The sequence below is a fragment of the Jaculus jaculus genome, chromosome 10, assembly GCF_020740685.1.
Source record: "Jaculus jaculus isolate mJacJac1 chromosome 10, mJacJac1.mat.Y.cur, whole genome shotgun sequence".
NCBI lineage: Eukaryota > Metazoa > Chordata > Mammalia > Rodentia > Dipodidae > Jaculus > Jaculus jaculus.
Genome location: NC_059111.1, coordinates 103992932 through 104011995, shown reverse-complemented (window position 1 = coordinate 104011995; position 19064 = coordinate 103992932). Strand labels below are relative to the sequence as shown.

At 47.5% G+C, this 19064-nt stretch overlaps 1 protein-coding gene across 1 annotated transcript in view; it reads right to left on the bottom strand.

Moving 5' to 3' along the window:
* The window catches only part of Clcn1 (chloride voltage-gated channel 1), a 33784-nt gene that overhangs the window by 1807 nt on the left and 12913 nt on the right, over positions 1 to 19064 (bottom strand). The window contains exons 8-20 of the mRNA XM_004661145.2: positions 16121 to 16246; positions 15454 to 15538; positions 15135 to 15236; positions 14730 to 14814; positions 14354 to 14503; positions 9043 to 9112; positions 8764 to 8874; positions 7354 to 7567; positions 7000 to 7133; positions 4302 to 4534; positions 3866 to 3980; positions 3532 to 3611; positions 3300 to 3338 (exon numbers count right to left, since the gene is read on the bottom strand). Of these exons, the coding sequence (XP_004661202.2) occupies positions 3300 to 3338; positions 3532 to 3611; positions 3866 to 3980; positions 4302 to 4534; positions 7000 to 7133; positions 7354 to 7567; positions 8764 to 8874; positions 9043 to 9112; positions 14354 to 14503; positions 14730 to 14814; positions 15135 to 15236; positions 15454 to 15538; positions 16121 to 16246 (1544 nt within the window). The remainder of the gene's footprint in view (positions 1 to 3299; positions 3339 to 3531; positions 3612 to 3865; positions 3981 to 4301; positions 4535 to 6999; positions 7134 to 7353; positions 7568 to 8763; positions 8875 to 9042; positions 9113 to 14353; positions 14504 to 14729; positions 14815 to 15134; positions 15237 to 15453; positions 15539 to 16120; positions 16247 to 19064) is intronic.

The window sequence follows — 19064 nt, the reverse complement described above, 5'->3', positions numbered from 1 at the left end:
TTGAACCTGGGTCCTTTGGCTTTGCAGGCAAATGCCTTAGCTGCTAAGCCATCCCTCCAGCTCTTGAAGGTATTTCTTTTCCTCATACTCCTTCTCTTCTAATCTCTATGGTACTTTGTCCTTTTCAGACCTAGTACTGGTCTTCCTTGGCCTCACGCTGGCACCCGTCTTTACCTATTGGATGTAAACTCCTTGAGAGGGTCATATGCTATTAACTGTTGGAGACTGAGGAAGCCGGTGGTCATTACTCACGAGGAGAGTAGAGCACCGTGAATATCAACTGAATCTGAGCAGACTTCCTGCACTGCGCAGCAGGCCATGCTTTGATTGCGTTTGTCTTTCAGTCTATGACAGAAGCATTCAGGACCAAAGCCTGACTTAGGTATGCACACCCATACCTCCAAGATATCAGATAAGCCATCGTGTCCCTGTATCCCTGGGATTCATTCATGAACCCAGGGTGTCCTTCAGTCCCGCCATCTGAATGATGTGCTACTTCCACTCTTTATTTTCGTATCTGTCCAAACTGAAGCTCTAACTTTTAGAAAGCACCAGGGAAGGCCAGCACCTTGCTCCAGGGGTTCCGTCCACAGTGAGGCTCCTTCTATGTGTCCGCTGCTCACATTTCTGGATGTGCCAGTGCAACCAATAAACTCTCATCCTCCCGACTAAGGGTTTGCATGAGACAGCCAGCTCTTTGCACAGCAAGGAAACCACTTAACAGGAATGTTGCACAGTGGACTTGGGTATAGAATGGGTTCGGAGGACTTCTATAGCATGGGGTTGGAGGACTTAGGTATGACATGGCATTGAGCCTGTCTTCGTGGTCCTTTCTGAGATTTTGTCAGGCCTTCTCAGCTTCCACATTTGCCTTTCTATAACAACAACAGCAACATTCCTATTGCTGTACATGTCTCAGCTCACTGAGTCCTGCCAACAACCCAATCTCCAACAGTCATTAAATAACCACACTCATGGGCTGAAAAAATGGCTTAGTAGTTAAGGCACTTGCCTGAAAAGCCAAGGGACCTAGATTCAATTCCCCAGTACCCACGTAAGCCAGATGCACAAAGTGGCACATGTGTCTGCAGTTCATTTGCAGTGGCTGAAGGCCCTGGCATGCCCATTCTCTCTCTCTAAAATAAATAAAATAAAATAAAATGAATAAATGAATAAAAATATTAAAAAAAAATAATCACACTCACCAACTAGCTGGCTTTTACTCTTTTTGTTGCAATAATGTGTTGTGTGTAGATATATATGTATATGTAACAACATAACAAAGTACTCCTTAAATGTAGTTATGGCTCATCTATACCTGGGCAGAAAGAAGGGATCCTTGCCCCTGTGATCATCTATGTGACTATGCTGGTTTCAATCAGATGTCCCCCATAAACACATGTGCTCTGAATGAGTGGTCCCAGCTGGTAGCATTTTGGGAGGTGGAACCTTGCTGGAGGATGTCTGTCTCTACAGGATGTTAGAGCCAGCTCCCCCTTGTCAGAACTCAGTTACTCTTTTGCTGCTGATGTCCACCTCTGCTCATGCCATTCTCTCTCCTGACACCATGGAGCTTCCTCTCAAGACTGTAAGCCAAAATGAAAACTTTCCTCCCATCAGCTCCTTTTGGTCAGGTGCCTTTCCCCAGCAACACAAAGGTAACTATAACAGCAGCTCTTCAAAAGTCACTCAGGCTCTGGAGAGATGGCTTAGCGGTTAAGCGCTTGCCTGTGAAGCCTAAGGACCCTGGTTCGAGGTTCGGTTCCCCAGGTCCCACGTTAGCCAGATGCACAAGGGGGCGCACGCGTCTGGAGTTCGTTTGCAGAGGCTGGAAGCCCTGGCGCGCCCATTCTCTCTCTCTCCCTCTACCTGTCTTTCTCTCTGTGTCTGTCGCTCTCAAATAAATAAATAAATAATTAAAAAAAAAATAAAAGTCACTCAGCAGAAGTATGTGCTTGTGTGGGTAGTAGGGAAGAAAGGGAAGGTTCCCTTCCTCCCTCCCTTCCTTCTTTCCTTTCTTCCTCCTCTCCCTCCTTCCCTCCCTTCCTTCTTTCCTTTCTTCCTTCTCTCCTTCCCTTCCTTCTTTCCTTCCTTCCCTTCCTCCTTCCTTCCCTCCCTTTCTTCTCTCCTTTCTTCCTTCTCTCCTTCCCTTCCTTCCTTCCTCTCTTCCTTTTTCCCCTTCTCTCCCTCCCTCCTCCCCTCCCTTCCTTCCACCCTTCCTTCCTTCCTTCTCTTCCTTCCTCCCTTCCTTCCTTCTTTCCTTTCTTCCTTCTCTTCTTTCCTTCCTTCCCTCCTTTCCTTCTTCCCTTCTCTCCCTCCCTCCTTCCCTCCCTGCCTCCCTCCCTCCCTTCCTCCCTCCCTCCTTCCCTTCCTTCTCTCCCTCCCTCCCTCCCTCCCTTCTTTCCTCCTTCCCTCCCTGCCTCCCTCCCTCCCTGCCTCCCTCCCTTCCCTCCTTCCTTCCTTTCTCATCATCACCATAAAGGCTGAGCAGTATTACTTTAACTCTCCTGTGCAGATTTATGCTGGATGTCCAGTAGATATGTGTTGCACAAGAGCACCCACCATGGTTTCTGTCAGCTGCATACTTTAAAAAGCTCTGGCTTTTCAGCCTTCACAGACAGCATGCATTCTTTCTGACTACATAGAACACTCACTAATGGATTTTTTGTCCCCCTACAACCCCTAGGGCCTGGTGTGACTGGGCCGCCAATGGCTGCTGCACATTGTGTTCACTCCTCAACCAAATACCCTTCGTATTTGCCTTTTCTCTTCTGGACTTGAGAGCATCCTCTTCTAGGAAACGTATTTCTCCAAAAGGCATCACTGTTCTATTTGTCCTCCACACGCATGCCTTCCTAGCCTCCATGTCTGCTGTGTCCCAGGATTTCACTGTCTCGGGGCCTGACCAGTGCAGCATAGTTTTGCTACGGTTCTTCTTGTGATGGTCAAGGGCTGTCCCTCTGGGGCCATTGTCTCTGTTAGATTCCTTCCTTGCTAAATAGCTTCTGCCTGGTCTAGAATGCCCTGCAGAAAATCCAAGCATTATCCTAGAGCTGTGGTCCCATCTCTACAAGGAGCCTCAGAATGTTCTTTCCTGAAACAACTCTGTGCCCCTGGGAACACCATTGCGCCCCATCACCTGCTCCTTGCTGGCTCCATAATCACGTCTTATTCTAACATCTTAAAGTACCTCTCTACTTAGACTAATGCTTTGTCCTTACAATATCAAAATAAAGCAGAAACGTAGCCATGCCATCACTGGACAGAGCAATGCACCCCTAGGCGGTGGTTTATCTCACCTCTTCAGGTGACATGGTGTCCACTAAATCTGGGGTGTCCTAGGGGAGAAAGACACAGGTCCAAGTTCTTTGCCTTTTCTTCCCATGCGAGTTCCAGGCAGACAGGGTCACAGTAGCCTCCTTGCCAAGTCATCATCCTTTGGGGGACCTGTGCCCTCCTAATCAAGGACCATGGCTTCTCGCTCCTCAAAGACACGCTGCGCCCTGCCGGCTCTGTAAAAACACCTCTTACCTGGGTTGCTTTCTCCTTTGTGGGACGAGCTCTGCCCAGCAGGCAATGAAGCAGACACTGGAAGACAGAGACTCTCTGACCTGCAATGAGAGTTGAGCAGATGGGGGTGGTGGCCAGGGCTTTTCCAGTGGTCGTGCCACTCACGGACAGCCCTTCCCAGACACTGAACCTCCAGAGTACTCCTGTTGCCTCTACCCCGAGTCCCTGGGAATAGTCAAATGGGGAATTGTTGAATAAGCGTCACCTCTTACGACCCCATACCTCCTTACAACGGGAGCTCTCAGGTGGGAGAGAGCCCAGACATCACCCCCAAGACATGCTGGGAGGTCTTCACCTGCAGGCCGTGGGGCTTCCAGCGGCTGTTTGTGGCTTGGCAGCGGCCCGTTGGGCTCTTCGGGGGACAGTGGAGCCGCAGGAAAGGGGGAAGGTGCAGGAGGGAGGGGAGGAAGCTGAAAGAGACCGCAGAACTTCTCAGTCCCAGAGTTGAAGTTGACTAGTGCTCCACTGCTTTCACTACCACCCCCCCCCCCCCCGGAAATCTACCTCTGCGGCCCCAGCTCAGAATTCCTAGGACCCTCTGGACCCCCGAGGAACTGCTCCCTGGCGCTTTTTTTTTTCCCCTCCCAGGCATCGCCCCTTCTCTGCCCTTCCCTTCCTTCCCACGCCCATCACAGCAAGCCCAGCTCAGCCATCCCTGCCCGTAGAGGTGTCGCTGGCGACCCCTGCCGACGCCTTTCTCTTTTCCTCTTGCCCGGGGCCGGCTCGGTCACCTCGGTCTTTCCGCAGAGGTCCTCGTCGTCATCCTCATCTACGAAGGCGAAGGACTCTGGCCGGCCCTGGCAGGGTGCCCCCGCAGCCGGCCGCGCCTTGCCGTCGTAGGGCAGCTCCGACAGCCTCCGCGCCACGTCCTGGGCCGCCCGCAGCCTCCGCTGGGGACTCAGGTGACGCTGCAGGAGCGACTGCAGCTCGGAGCGCTCCACCGAGCCCAGCAGGATCATGGAATCTGCGCGACATTCATTCCCCCATGGAGGGCCACTCCACACACCTGCCCGGCTGACGGGTCTGAAGCAATCCCCTTCTCTTCGTAAACACTCCTTTCAAACATCCTCCAGGGTTGGCCTCAGTAGACCTCTTTTTACTTCACCCATTTAGCGCTTACAGACCCGCCGCAGCGCTAATCTGTACTATTTGGATGCTGCCCTCATAGCGTTTACAAATTAAGTGAGCTCGGTATTAAAACAAGCTGCTCAACTCTATCGAAATGTAATGAGAGGGCTGGAGAGATGGCTTAGCGGTTAAGCGCTTGCCTGTGAAGCCTAAGGACCTGGGTTGGAGGCTGGATTCCCCAGGAGCCAGTTAGCCAGATGCACAAGGAGGCGCATGTGTCTGGAGTTCATTTGCAGTGGCTGGAGGCCCTGGAGCGCCCATTCTCTCTCTCTCTCTCTCTCTTTCTCTCTCTCTGTCGCTCTCAAATAAATAAAAATAAACAAAAAAAATTTAAAAAAATGTAATGAGACTCTGCAAGCCCTTGCTACCAATCTGAGCATGAACACCTTCTCCAAGAAGTCCACAGGCAGCTCTAGCTTCTGCCCAGGAAGAAATCTTTTAAAGAGCCCCGGGCCTTCTACGGTATAAACAAAAGTCCCACTATTCCAGAGAAGGTCTTTTTTACGTTCATAGAAATTTTGCTCTAACGCTTAGCGTTGTCCTCTCAGTTGGAGGCCATGACTGGATGGCAGTGGTACTGAGACCCATCTCGCTGCTACGTCTTCACACCTCACTGGCTGTCCCCTTGCTCCAATGAGGAGCTTTGCTTTAGAAACACTTAGAAAGAGTCTTCCAAGAGCTCAGCGGAAACATTTGAATCTCTTCAGAAATTTGGATAGTCTGGGTAATCTGAAAGCAGAAGTCTTAGTGGCTCCAGATCGCCCCCGTGGGCTTTTTCTGTATTGTGTGAAAGCATAGGCTAGAAGACTGTGTAGCATCTGTTATTAAGTACTTCGAACTGTGGCCATCCAGCCGTTATAGTCGGAATATATAGGAATATATAGGAATGCCTAACCTAGTGACAAAGACAACATGAAAACACATAAACCACGGTAAGACAGAACACAAGGCGGGGTGAGGGAAGGATGGCAAATGGCAGGAAGGACGGAGTCACCCCTCACTCGGACCACTCACCATCCCTAGGTTGGGCACTAACGACTAGGTGGGGTTTAGTTAAGCAGGAATGGCCAGAGCGCTGCAGCTGGCCCACACTGTTTATGAAGTGGTGCAGCCACTAAGTACATGTACAACTGCGAACCAACACTAGAGGGGCTGTGCTTGTAGCTCCCAGACAAGCCCAGAACCACAAGGCATCTGACTTGCCTGATGGCCACGTTCCCAGCCGAGGCTGAACAAAACAGCGCTCAGCCTTCTCCTTCCAGCTTGAGTAAACAAGTGTTCTTTTACAGTCTATCAAATGCCTCATTGTTGTGTTTTTTTTTTTTTTTTTTGCATCCTTGTGCTTTGTGTGGTAATTGTGGAAAACGGCCCCAAATGTATGCTGCCGTTCTGCTCAGTGTTCTGAAGCCCAGGAAAGGCTGTGCTGCGCCTTACTGAGAAAATCCATCCAGGCATGGTTATGGTGCTGTTGGCCATGAGGTCAGTGTTAATAAAACCAAACATGTCTATTAAACAAGTGTCTGAAAACAGAAGTGCACATGGAACATGATCATGTATCGACTGGTTGACAAAAACGCTGTGATCAGAGTCTCAAAGGAACCCAAGCTGCATTACCCCCCCCCACCCCCGGGAGCAAATGTTCCGTAAACTGCTCATTTTAATCCCACACTCATGAAGACTTAGAAAGCATAGCTTACATGAATAACAAGACTTGACTATATGACTATGCCTTTAATTGAATTCTAGCTGTCTTTGCGTGTATGCATACTGATCCTTCCTCAAAGCTCCTGCTGCCCAGTGCGCGCAAGCTGGACATCTTATAGTGGTCAGGATGACCCTGAAGACAGGCCCATGCCTGTGACCATTAATCTTTATTGTCAACTTGACTGCATTTGGAATCACCTAGGAGACTGAGAGGTGTAACCGTGAGGAAGTTTCTAAAGAGGATTAACTGAGGGGGGAGAGAATTGTAGATCTATTCTGAATGATCCCATGAGTTTGGGAGTCATAGAAAACACAAGAGAGAAAAGGAGGAGGCCAGTAGAGCACCAGCATTCCCCTTTCTCTGCCTCCTGGCCCACCATGATGCGCATGGCTCTGTCCTGCCCTGCCTTCCTTATCCTAATAGGCTGAACTCTGTGAAGCGGCAGCTATGGTAAATCTTTCCTCCCTTAAGTTGTTTCTGGAAGGGGCTTTAGTTACAGGGATGAAAAGCAGCTGGTGTTGTCTTGACTCCTTTGCGACTGTAAAACCCGCCTTAGGTCAGCAGCCTGGGAGTGGGCTTCCTTCCTACCCACTGACCTTTGGAATCAACCAGCGGCAAGGTCTTGACAGTAGTAGTCTGGAGCAGGCTTCGCAGTTCTCCGTAAGTGCAAGAAGATGAGACAAACTTCACATCCCGCACCATGATGTCCTCAACAAAGATGGTGAATTTGCTGTGGAGGGAGAACATGTCCCGGGTTAGCCTCACCGCGCGTCCACGCCTTTACTGCCCCTTTCTTCCTCTCATAAGGCCTGCCATGCATTTGGTCACTCACACTGCTGATTAAGTACATGAAACCAATGGCTCCCCAACACTGACCCTAACCTCATTCCTCACTTGAGAACCTCCCACATCCCATCCAATCTAAACTAGTTCCAGCTACTGCCCCTGACCTGAGCTGGTTCCAACCAAGGTCTGGCAAATAGGGAAGCTTCTTGACCTGGATGATGCTGTCATAGAGGGAAGGCTGCAGACTCTGGGCCACCATGTTGGCCAAGATAACAGCCACCATCATGGGCAGGATGTGAGCAATCTGACCCGTTAATTCAAAGCAAATCACAGCTGTGGAGACTGTGTGGGAGACAGCCCCCGTGAGTGCTGCCGCTCCTGCAAGGACAGGAACATTGTAAGGGTTAGGGGTGCCACTGCTGGCATGGGGATACCTGGGGATGTGACAGGAATGATACAGAGATAGGACTCTAGTCAGTGAGAAAACAAAATCGTTGCGTGTGTCAGAATTTTTATTTAGAACATAAAGAAAGTGGCGTCATCCATTCTTTTCTTTTTAGAGTTTGGATCAATCTTACTGAGCATTTAAAAATACAATGATAGCATTTTACATTTGGCTTCAGGTACCGATGCCAATAATTCATGAGTGTAAAGACCCAAGGCGCATGCTGCAACTGGGTGCAATGAGACCTACATCTGATCCTGATTCTGCGTCTTCACTCTATGAATAGAGCTTACTTTCTCTGGAATCTCATGTTGTCATCTATAGAGTGAAAGGGTCATTAAATTTTTCTAGATTCTATCACCAAAGATAGAATCTATCTTGCTTATCTTTTTTAAAAGTTGTTTTCCTATAAATCCAAGTAGTCCCCCCTTCACTAACTGTATTTCTTATTTAAATACAAGGGGCATATCCTGTGGTAAAAATACTGGGGAAGTGAAAAGGCAGCAACAAAAAGTCACAAAGGTCGCACTCCTGGGAGATGCATACAACATGGAGCAGGAGCGCCAGGGTTACACACCAGGGAAGAGGAGGAGAGCCACCTGCGGGGCATGCTGCTGGAGAGGGCCAGGGAGTAGGGCACCGCATGTAGCTCTATCTTAGAAGTTATTTTAGAACAAAGAAACCGAGGCTGAGAAAGGCAACTAACCTTCTCCATGGTCACATGGCAACCCAGGTAACAAGTGGCAAGGAAGGCCTAGGTTTGTGCTTCTCAGCTCAGAGGTTCTTAGTTTTCATCAGCATTAGCATACCTCCAGTTGGAATGACCGAGGCAGTCGCCTGCATTGTTGGTTCATTGATCCTTAGGAAGGAGACTACTAAACATGCAAACACAATCCAGGATGCCTTCCTCCTTATTTTCTTACTTATTTCCCATCATTCCTTTACAATAGTCAGAAACCATGGCCCACAGAAGTTCAATAAAAACCAGTGAGAGTTGGTTTTGAACAAAAGTTGAATCAGTGTTAAATTTATACTATATTGTGTGCCTGCGATGTATATTAGGAGAATTTTAATGCATGGATTTGGGGTGCTCAATGTTTGGTTACTACAGGGTAGGAATATGTCTCACCAATTACTGCATAGCCCCCAGGTAGGATCTTATAGATGACGTCATCAAATAAGATACCGTCAGGGAAGAGCATGGCCATGACCTCGCCTACCAGCCTTCCAAAGGCAGCACCTGAAGGGAAGATGGAAGAAGGGAAAGGCTGTGCAATGCCAGTTCCTTATCTCTGTGTTCTCAGGACCATAGTGCTTAGCCACTATGACCAACGGCAAACTCCCAGCACCCTCGGTCTTTTCCTTGTTTTCCCAGACTGTGGCTCAGCAGGATGACATCGGACCTTACCTAGTACAAACACAGGCATGAAGCCTCCGCAGGGTATGGGCATAGTGGTGGCCACAATGGACATCCAAAACTATAGGGTGAAAAAAAAGCATTAACACATCCTCTCTACTCTGCCTAGCAAGCACACAAAACACACACACACACACACACACACACACACACACATACACACACATTCACAGACTCCATTCTCATTGTTCTCCTTCTTCCTTCTTCAAGAATCCTAACAGAAACCCTGGGAAAGCTAAGCTCTGGAAACCTTCCTGTCTGTCACCTTTCTTAGATCTTAACTTGGCTCTTTCAGGTTGAGAGAGCACTAAAGACATGAGGATAAGAAAGTTCCACCAGATGGCTGACACAAATCCCTCTAACTGTGTGTGTGTACATTTTCCCAGAAGACCCTTTTTTCACTGCTCCTAAGGGATCCCCATCCACTGAACTTGGCCCAGAAAGTTCATCTCTGTGGAAAGGCCTGAAACTCTTGAGCTGGAGGATTGCTTTTCCAGCTCAGTGTATGTTTCTGAAAGGGATCCCCAGCTCCCTGTGGCCGATACCTTAAAGTCCAGTGACTTACTGCATGATTAGTTTAAAGGCAAGCCTCATGGGGACCCTGCTCTGTATTAGCCACTTTCTTTGGTATCGAATCACTTTAAACAAGGATCTAGAATTGGGTCTGGAGTCTGAGGGTGTAGCTCTGTAATAGTACTCTTGGCAATTGCAAATCCCGTGTTCAAACCCAAGCCCAAAACACCAAATCAATCTGCTCCAGCTGTACAGAAAGGACAAGCTGAGAACCTTGTTAATCCTCCAATATAATAGAAAAGATATCCAAGGCCAACTTTGTAAGGTGGTATTACAGCAGAAATTGGTACAATTTTAGGAAAAGCAGTATGAACATTCTTAGGCAAAGAATACAAAGGAACTGAGAAACAGAATGAAACAGGAATAGTAGTTGAACTTCTGAAATATCGAAAGAAGTAAACACATGGGACCTAGTTTGGAAACTAAGCAACAGGTTTACATATCGCTTCCACTGTAAGCTAGCCAATTCTAGAAAAGAACCTCAAATTAGGTGCAAAATGGTAACAGCTAAAGTTCAAACAAGCTGTGAAGAGTGTTTACAATTTTAAATGGTACCAATTGTACTGTAAACTAGTGAACAATAAATTTCTTTTTTAAAAATATATTTTATTTTATTTTTTGAGAGAGAGAAAGAGAGAAAAAGAATGGGCACACCAGGGCTTCCAGCCCCTGAAAACAAATTCCAGATGCATGTGCCCCCTTGTGCATCTGGCTTACATGGGTCCTAGAGAATTGAACTGGGATCCTTTGGCCCTGCAGGTAAATGCCTCAACCACTAATCCATCTCTCCAGCCCAGAAATAAATTTCTTAATTATATGGACTTTAGAAAGAACTACCTTCAGCCAAGACTAAAACCAAGAGCAGCCATGAAGACCCAACACTGCACTGCAGAAGCAGTGAGAGGAGAAAACACGTGCCTCTTCATGTCAGAACACGACCATTTAAACAGTTGAGAACTGCAAAGTGCAACCTGCAAAACGAAGAGAACACACTGCGAATTTCTCAAGGGCAGAGGATGTGCCTTGTTCACTGTGCCCTTTCCACACTGGCACAGTGCTCCACAGTGTAAGAAGGAAGGAAGGAAGGAAGGGAGGGAGGAAGGAAGGGAGGGGAGGGAGGGAGGGAGGGAGGGAGGGAGGGAGGGAGGGAGGGAGGAAGGGAGGGAGGAAGGAAAGGAAAGACCAACATGCTAGTCAAATCATATCCGCATAAAGCGGCCAATAGTCACTAAAGCATCCACCTGCAATGCTCTCCAAAGGGAACTTAATAATCTAAAAGCGGCGCTAAGACAGATAACAGGTGACTCTCAAGGTCTGACTTCAGAGGATGAACAAGATTACCCTTCGAGATAAGTTTAACAGCTGGGTCAGGGTCAGAGGGTATGGAAATCATCACGTCCTATAGCACAGAGAAGGAGCAAAGAGATGAGCACACTCTCTTCGTCACTGGTCCGTGGAGAAACGGAAGTGAGGCGGAACACAAGCGACGTCCGTGTGTCTAAACATCCCGTTCTAGAGAACCAGGAGAGGAGAGGCTGACCACAGATTCCATCCCGTCTGCACTATTCAAGAAGGATCAACAGGAAAATCAGGCAAAAAGAACTCTACAGAGCCTAACGTTTCAGTTACTAGAAAGGAAACAGAGGCGGGAACCACATTCAAATCTGTTGCAAATCTCTGGACACTGAGGCAGACGGAAGCCCCCTTCACTGATATTGACAAAGAGCTGTACGGGCACTGTCATCTGCCTGTACTGACATGGCCAGGGACCCCACGGACTAAACCTCAAGTCCGCTAGTGGAAAAGTCGTTTCAGCCACTGCAAGGGTTTGTATAGTGTATCAGCTACTTTCTAATTTCTGGGACAAAATACCTGACCAGAAGCAGCACAGGGAAGGAAAGAGTTGATTTAGGCCTAGGTTCCCGGATGGTGGAGTTCATCACGTCGGGGAAGGTAGGGCAGGCTGCAGCCGGGAGCTGGCAGCACGATTAGGAAGCAAAGAGCAAACCTGATGTGGAGCCAGTCTCAAGGCTGGACCCCCAGTGACCCACTTCCCCCAGCAAGGCTCCACCTCCCACAGTTTCCCCAAACAGTGCCTCTAGCTAGGGATTAAGTATTCAAGCACGTGAACCTATGGGGACATGTTACCTTTAAACCACCGCAAATATGGGTTGATTGTTCCCTGAAGCTTACTGTTTTGAAATTCAGTCCTTGATGGGAGGTATTAAGAATGTGGAAACTTAATCCCATGGTGACTGTGATGCTTAGAAGTGGGGCCTTTGGAAACTGGATAGGATTAGGTAAGATCATCAGGGTTGAACACTCGGGACAGACTGCTAGCAGCTTTGTAAGAATATGGACAAGTGAAAGAAATGCATAGACACATACACGTGACCTCTCTTGCCCCATCTTAGTACTCTGCTAACTAGAGCACCATCGTTAGATATGGCCCTGCGACCCTGGATGTCCAAAACTGAGAGCAAAGTAAACCGCCTTTTGTTATAACATAACCAGCCTTGGGCACTTAATTGTAATAATGAAGAACAGACAAACAGAACTACTTTCATATTTTAATTTTACTATCAATCTCCTTTCTCACATTTTGGAAAAAAAAAAATCAAGGAATGGCTCTGCATGCAGTGACGAGGAACTGACAACGCTGGGAAGCAGTGACAAGTAGATGACATTACAGATTTCTAGCGACAAATACTTTTGCATTTATAAATATCGAAGAATGCTATAGACTTTTTGAAAACTGTTGGCCTTGAAATGTAGCCTAGAACATATGGGTTTCTTTTTCTTATACAATTAAATGTAAATATTATCAAGGATATAATTCAGTGGTAAATTAGCTATAGTGACATACAGTTAAGTCCTATTATGTCATCCAAATAGGTTTCTGAAAATAAGCTTTACTTAGTGAAGTGTAATCCAGATATATAATTGGAAAGCTGAGGGAGGTGGTGATGGAATGAGGTGAAAAGGAAATGTTGAAAAATATACAGTATTTTGTTTCTATGAAAGTTTTCAAAATCTTAACATTTTAATAGTATGCATGATCCCAACATTACCATATAACTCAGACCTAGCCCCATCATCCCTGGACTGTGAACTTTGACGTCAGGGACATGCGAATGCAGATGGGAATGTAGCCTTGACAACCTGTGCAGAGCCTGGATTTGGAGACTCGTGCCTACGATCCTCGCACTTAGGAATTTAAGGCAGGACGATCACCGTGAGTTTGAGGCCCGACTGGGCTCCAAAATGAGACCCTACTTAAACTCCTGATCCCCACCCACTCCGCAAAGCCCAACCAGACTTTATACATTAAGACATGATGCTCATTATAATAAATCTCCAGAAATCAAATCTCTAACAAGATGCAAGGAAGTTCTTGATGAAAAATTTTCAAATATATTGAAGACAGAAATAAAGAAGGGCTAAAAATAATAAGTGAGTGTGCAGAAGAAGGAAACTATAGATGCAGCGGACTCGCTCTGAGTGAGGTGAGAGGCGCACACACACCAAGAAGCCCACAGCAGGCCCTGAGAGTGTAACTACGGAGCTGAAACCTGGTGTGAGAAGCACTGAAAATGGCATTACACAGGTAGCAAGAAAAACAAAGGAGAGAATTTAAAAATGCTTTCAACTACAAGAATAGAATTAGCCAAAGAGCAATGATCAAGAAATATGTATTAAAAAACACTTATTGAATAAATGAACTCATTATTTTGCAATAACAATACAAATATAGCTTAGTGATTCATAGTCTGGGAGGATTTAAATTCATTAAAAGTATCATAAATAATAGCAAGGTATTCAAAAGTATGAACATTCAGTGTGGACAAATATATATAATATATAATAATATATATGTATATATAATATATATAATATATATATATATATGAGAATCCTACTGTATAATAGGAAAGTACTGATTATTTAGGCAAAATATACTGTTAGTAAAAATCACCCCAAGAGAAAAAACAAAACAAAACAATGGCAACCAGTAGGTAACATCACCAGGTTTGAAAATGAGAAAATGTCTTTGCTTGAGGCAGCAATTGAGAAACTAGTAAATTTACGTGGACAGTCAAGAAAAGGAAAGAATGTAGTTATCAAAAGTTATCGGCTTTTGTTTCCTAATTTAAGTTAGAAACAATGTCTGAGCAAGGCAGTAGTCTTATAGGCTCACTACCTATGTGGGGAGTAATCATATTTGTAAAGGCTATTTATAGTCACTAATAAAGTAGATTGGAATATTTTATCTGTTCTCTAATTGTACAAATGGGACTGCCCCACAGGTAGACAGGGGTGCATGTGTAAATCACCTGAAAATGAATAATCAGACACATGGGGAATGAAGTATCTAATTATCTAATATGTGGGAGGAATTTGGTTAATGAATCTGAGGCCCTTACACAGTTATCTATATTGCTAAACTCTGTCTTGCTCCTGTTTACTTGGCTGCTGAGATATCTTAACAAGATAACAAGTGAAACCGTTACAAGGGTTATTATAATTATGCCAAACACCACTAAGCTGATGTGAATGGAGCAATTAACTCAGATAGTGGTTCACTTTCACAGATGAGCAATTTACTTATGCCGTGGCTTCCTGGTTTCTTTCCAGGTTGGCCAAAGACCAGATGAAGCTCTACCCTTTCATGGATGACACCCTACCTTCCTGCACTGAAAACACATGGTCTACGGTGGGGGAGCAGTACCTTCATGATGAAGAAGAGAAAGATGATGATGACCACATTGACCTTGGGGTGAATCCACACAGCTGACTGGCCCAGGCTTTGGGGGTCACCAATGTGTTTCACCCATGTGTTGTTGTCAAACAAGGTGCTGATGGCTTCACGGGGCATGAGCTGTGAGGGAGGAAGCAGAGAGGACGGCTCTCCTAGAGTATACTGTGTGTGACCAGCCTCATTATTCCAGGATCTATTTTGCCCTTTTCGCAGGGAGAAAGTCTATTCCTACGCAAAAAACTACAAGAACCCCAAGCCTGAGCTGCCTCCCCTTCCTGGCTTAGAGTCCACAGTCATCTGGACCCCTCTCACCCCACCCCCACTCTCAGACTCCCCTAGAGCTGACCTCTCCCGCCATGAATTGGCCCATTCCTGGTGGGAAGGTGAATGAAGCGATGACAAGGGTGACGATCCCAGGGTACAGCAGGCCGCTGGAAAAGAGACCATGTCAACCCTGATCCCCGCTCCGCCAACCCACAGTGAATAAGGCCACGTGGGGCTCCGGCAAGCTGTGGCCTCCTGTGGCCCAGTGACTCAGTTCTTCCAACAGACAGCATTCTCCGCCAAGCAATCATCCTTTTACTGCTTGCCCCTACCACAGTGTCAGAGATTCCTCCTGTTTTAACACACACACACACACACACACACACACACACTGCACCTTACAGCATTTAGTGCCTGCCACAAAGTTGAAAACTCCGGGAGGAAGCAGAAGATAAGTGGGTAGGGCCAGGGAAGGGCAGTGACTCACTGCTTAGCAAATAGCTGGCTGAGGGCCTTGTGCTTTCGGATACCCAGCATGACTTGGCGGTGCAGATACACAAAAGCAGCTCCCAGTAACCCGCAGAAAATCCTGAGGGTGCAAGTTTACCGAGGTGAAACCATCCATGACACCCTCATACCTCCGACTCAGCCTCTGCAGGGAAGCAGACAGCAGCACCCCCCTTCTCTTTCTACCTAGCTCCCTTTGAGTGAGGTCCACCCACTTTCTTCCTAGCTCCAACCCCTTCCAATCCACAGCCTTAGCCCACTTCCGGTTCCCCATGCCCAGAGAAGACGGTTCCACTGACCCGATAACAGCAAAGGCTGGGAGCTCCTTAAGGTCAAAGGGGAAATCCATTCGGAAATTCGTTCTGAACAGAGCAGTGATGGTGACTATAAGAAGAACAGGCTTGGGTTGGAGAGATGGCTTAGTGGTTAAGCGCTTGCCTGAGAAGCCAAAGGACCGAGGTTCGAGCCTCGATTACCCAGGACCCATGTAAGCCAGATGCACAAGGTGGCCCACGCATCTGGACTTCATTTGCAGTGGCTGGAGACCCCGGCGCACCCATTCTCTATCTGCCTCTTTCTCTCTCTGTCTGCCGCTCTCAAATAAATAAATAAAAATTAACAAACAAGAAAAAGGAGAAGGAGGAGAAGAGGCCAACGGTCGGGTGGGAGGTTCAGAGACAGCCACAGATAGTGAGCGTCCAACGCTTCCCTCCCACCTCCCTTTCCTCCTCCCCCTTTCTTCCTCCAATTTCGGTTTTCCTTTTCTGGTTAATTTCCTTCTTTCTACACACCACCATGGTTACAAGTCTTACCCTGTGACCTCACCTGCTCCTACACCCTTGGGCCTTGGGCCTGCTTCCCAAACAACACCAGCCTTTCCTCCCCTGAAGCGCCCACCCCAGGGCCCCCGCCCCCGCCCCGCCCCCGTGTCTAATTCACCCCGCCGCCCCCCAGGCCTCCTGATACCTGCGTCCTTGTTCCACACCGCCAGCACGCGGAACACAAAGGCACTGAAAGTGGCGGCAAAGAATCCTCGCCAGTAGTTCCGGACAGCAAAGTAGGTAGAGGTGACCTCGATGCTAAACAGCACTCCTGTGGGACAGGGAAGACGGGTCACGTGCACCCCTAAACCTCGCGCGGTTGAGACCTCAGGAGCTCTGGCTGACACCTGACTTTGAGAAGCAGTAGTGGGAAGTGGAGATCTCTCATTGTTCCATGCTCTCAGCCACCGATCTGCTCACGTTAGCTTCGCTTGTGGGGGTGGTGTTTTGCTTCTAGACCAGGGTTGTGGGTCAATGAGCTAGAGGGAAGAAGGGTCATGGGGAGGCCTTCCCTCAACCCCCCAACACATGAGGCTCAAGTGGCTGTGCCTGCTCCACCCCTTAAAATGTAGGACCAGGGCTGCAGAGGTGGCTTAGCAGTTAAGGCACTTGCCTGCGAAGCCTAAGGACTCGTGTTTGAATCGCCAGGTCCCTCGTAAGCTAGAGGCACAGTGACACAAGTGAGCAACGTCTCACATGCACACAAGGGGGCCCACACATCTGGACTTCAATTACCATGGCTGAGGCCCTGGCGCTTGCATCTCTCTCTCTCTCTTTCATCAAAAAGAAAAAAAAAGGCCAGTTTGTTGGGCTTGCCTTAAAAAAAATTTTTTTAAATGTAGGGCTCAAAACTTCCAGATACTCATATTTAGAGGCAATAGAAGGACTTTGCAGAAAACAGAAGAGGAGGAAGCTTCTGGAACCAATGCTCAGCAGAGTTCACACAGCTGGAAGTCAGGATCGGCAGATTATTTGAAATGCCTTTCCAACCCTCCCGCCCCTCGCTTACCCCGGAGCAACTTTATGATAAAGAAAATAAGAAAAATATGACTGCCCATTTTGCAAGGTGACAGTATGCAATATTTCAAGAAAACAAAGCAAAAGAGCCTTCCCAAATAATAATAATAAAATAATCACAATAAAAAATTAACAGAAAATTTGACTCACAGGGACCAGAGCAACGTGGGAACTGAGGCAGAAAGAAGTGAAAACAACTATGCTTAGGGAAGGTGACTGAGGTCAGAGAAAAGTCGGCTAAGGGTCCTCACCAGTTCTAGTTCTGATGGGCATGGTGAAGCAGGGCCCCTCCCAGCGGTGGGAACAAATAAGAACGGCTAACGAGGCCCAGAAACACCACATTTAAGACAAATAAGAAGAAATCACTGACAGTTAGGAGTAAGAGGGCTGATCTTTGATTAGATGCAAAGTGAACATTGATGGCACACTCAAAACCTGGCTAGGCTTCATGGCCCTCCAACACAAGGAACCAGAGATACAAGCTGAGATGGGTGGGGGAGAAGGCCCAGCGCCAAGGCAGAATTTGTTTCCTTGCCATGGTGAACAGTCATTGATCCGCCCAGGGTCTCGATATCTCACATGCTAGGAACTTCTTTTTCCTGTCCTAAAGTCAAAAGTCACGCCTTTCAAATATATCAGGACCTCACTGTCTTTTGCAAGGGCCAGTGAACTGGTCACAGCCTGAGCACCAAGAGTCCGGCCTGTGGCTACTCCTTTATGCGTTCTGGCAGAGGTTTCCTCTGTCCCTGGAGAGCTGTCCCCAGGTCTCTTCTCCAGGCAGAACCAGCCCTCTCTCAGCATATCCTCTGCGAGTTCAATGACTGAGTACATCCACTTGCACATCTAGTTATTTGTCCATACTCCTGAGCTCCTCCTTGGATTGGACGTTCCTAGAAAGCCAAGACCTAACCAGTAGTGGGCTTGGAGTTGGGGCTTGATGCCCGCACTAGGGGTGGGCAGGAGAGGAGAGGCTACAGAGGAAAGAGAACCCAGTGAGGGGGCTTCAGAGAACAGAGCCAGGCGGTGCAGAGCCAGCCACCTGTCTTGCCCTGCGCTTCAAACCCCACCAGGGAAGGCAGAGCTACTGGGCCTGGAGGAAGAATGCATGCAGCGGCCATCAGGGTATGTCTCTCTCTTTTGCTTTCGTTTGACTGCGTGAAATGACTCAGCTCACATTTCACAGGTTTTTGAAATCCTGGGCTTGGTTTTCTTTTTCCATGATGTTGATCTGGGGACACTTTCCCCAGCAGTCTGCCACTTTGTGCTCAGGGATGAGAACTAATTTTAATATTTAGCCTGAAGCCGGGCGTGGTGGCGCGCGCCTTTAATCCCAGCACTCGGGAGGCAGAGGTAGGAGGAGCACAGTGAGTTCGAGGCCATCCTGAGACTATATAGTGAATTCGAGGTCAGCCTGAGCTAGGGTGAGACCGTACCTCAAAAAAACAAACAAAACAAAACAAATTAGCCTGAGCCAAACATAAACTGTGCTGCCAAGATGAAACAGAGCTCTGAAAACACAAGCAGCCCTTGGAAGCTTCTAAGCCTTAGGTGTGTACTACGCTGCTATTCCCTCACTGTGGGTCCCCTGCTGGTCCTGGGTGTCTCTCACCAACCCAGCTCTCTACTTGCTATCTGGCTACTCCATAGAAACCTCATTCTCTGCATCCTCAAAGTGAAATGTATCAATTCTCTTCCCAGATCTGTTTCACTTTTGTATCCAGCTCCACTGTCATTCACACAATTGCCTTGATTGCATGTTAGCCTAAAACTCTCCTATCAGTCAATTTCACCTTTCTACCACTGAAATTTCTCCTCTTCTCTGTCTTTTCTGCCTCTGCCCAGTTCAATCATGTCATCTAGCATCAAGACTACAATAGTCTTCTTGTTAATCTTAGATTAATCCTGTTAATCCACAGCCAATTCTACCCACACACATGTGCCAAGGGGATTGGATGGGCACACAACGCTGGCCGTGTCACTTCCTTGTAGAAAACTCTTGCGTGGTTTCACTTTGCCTACAACAGCATCTCCCAAGTCAGTCCCCTGAGCAACTACAGGCCCCATGAGATGAT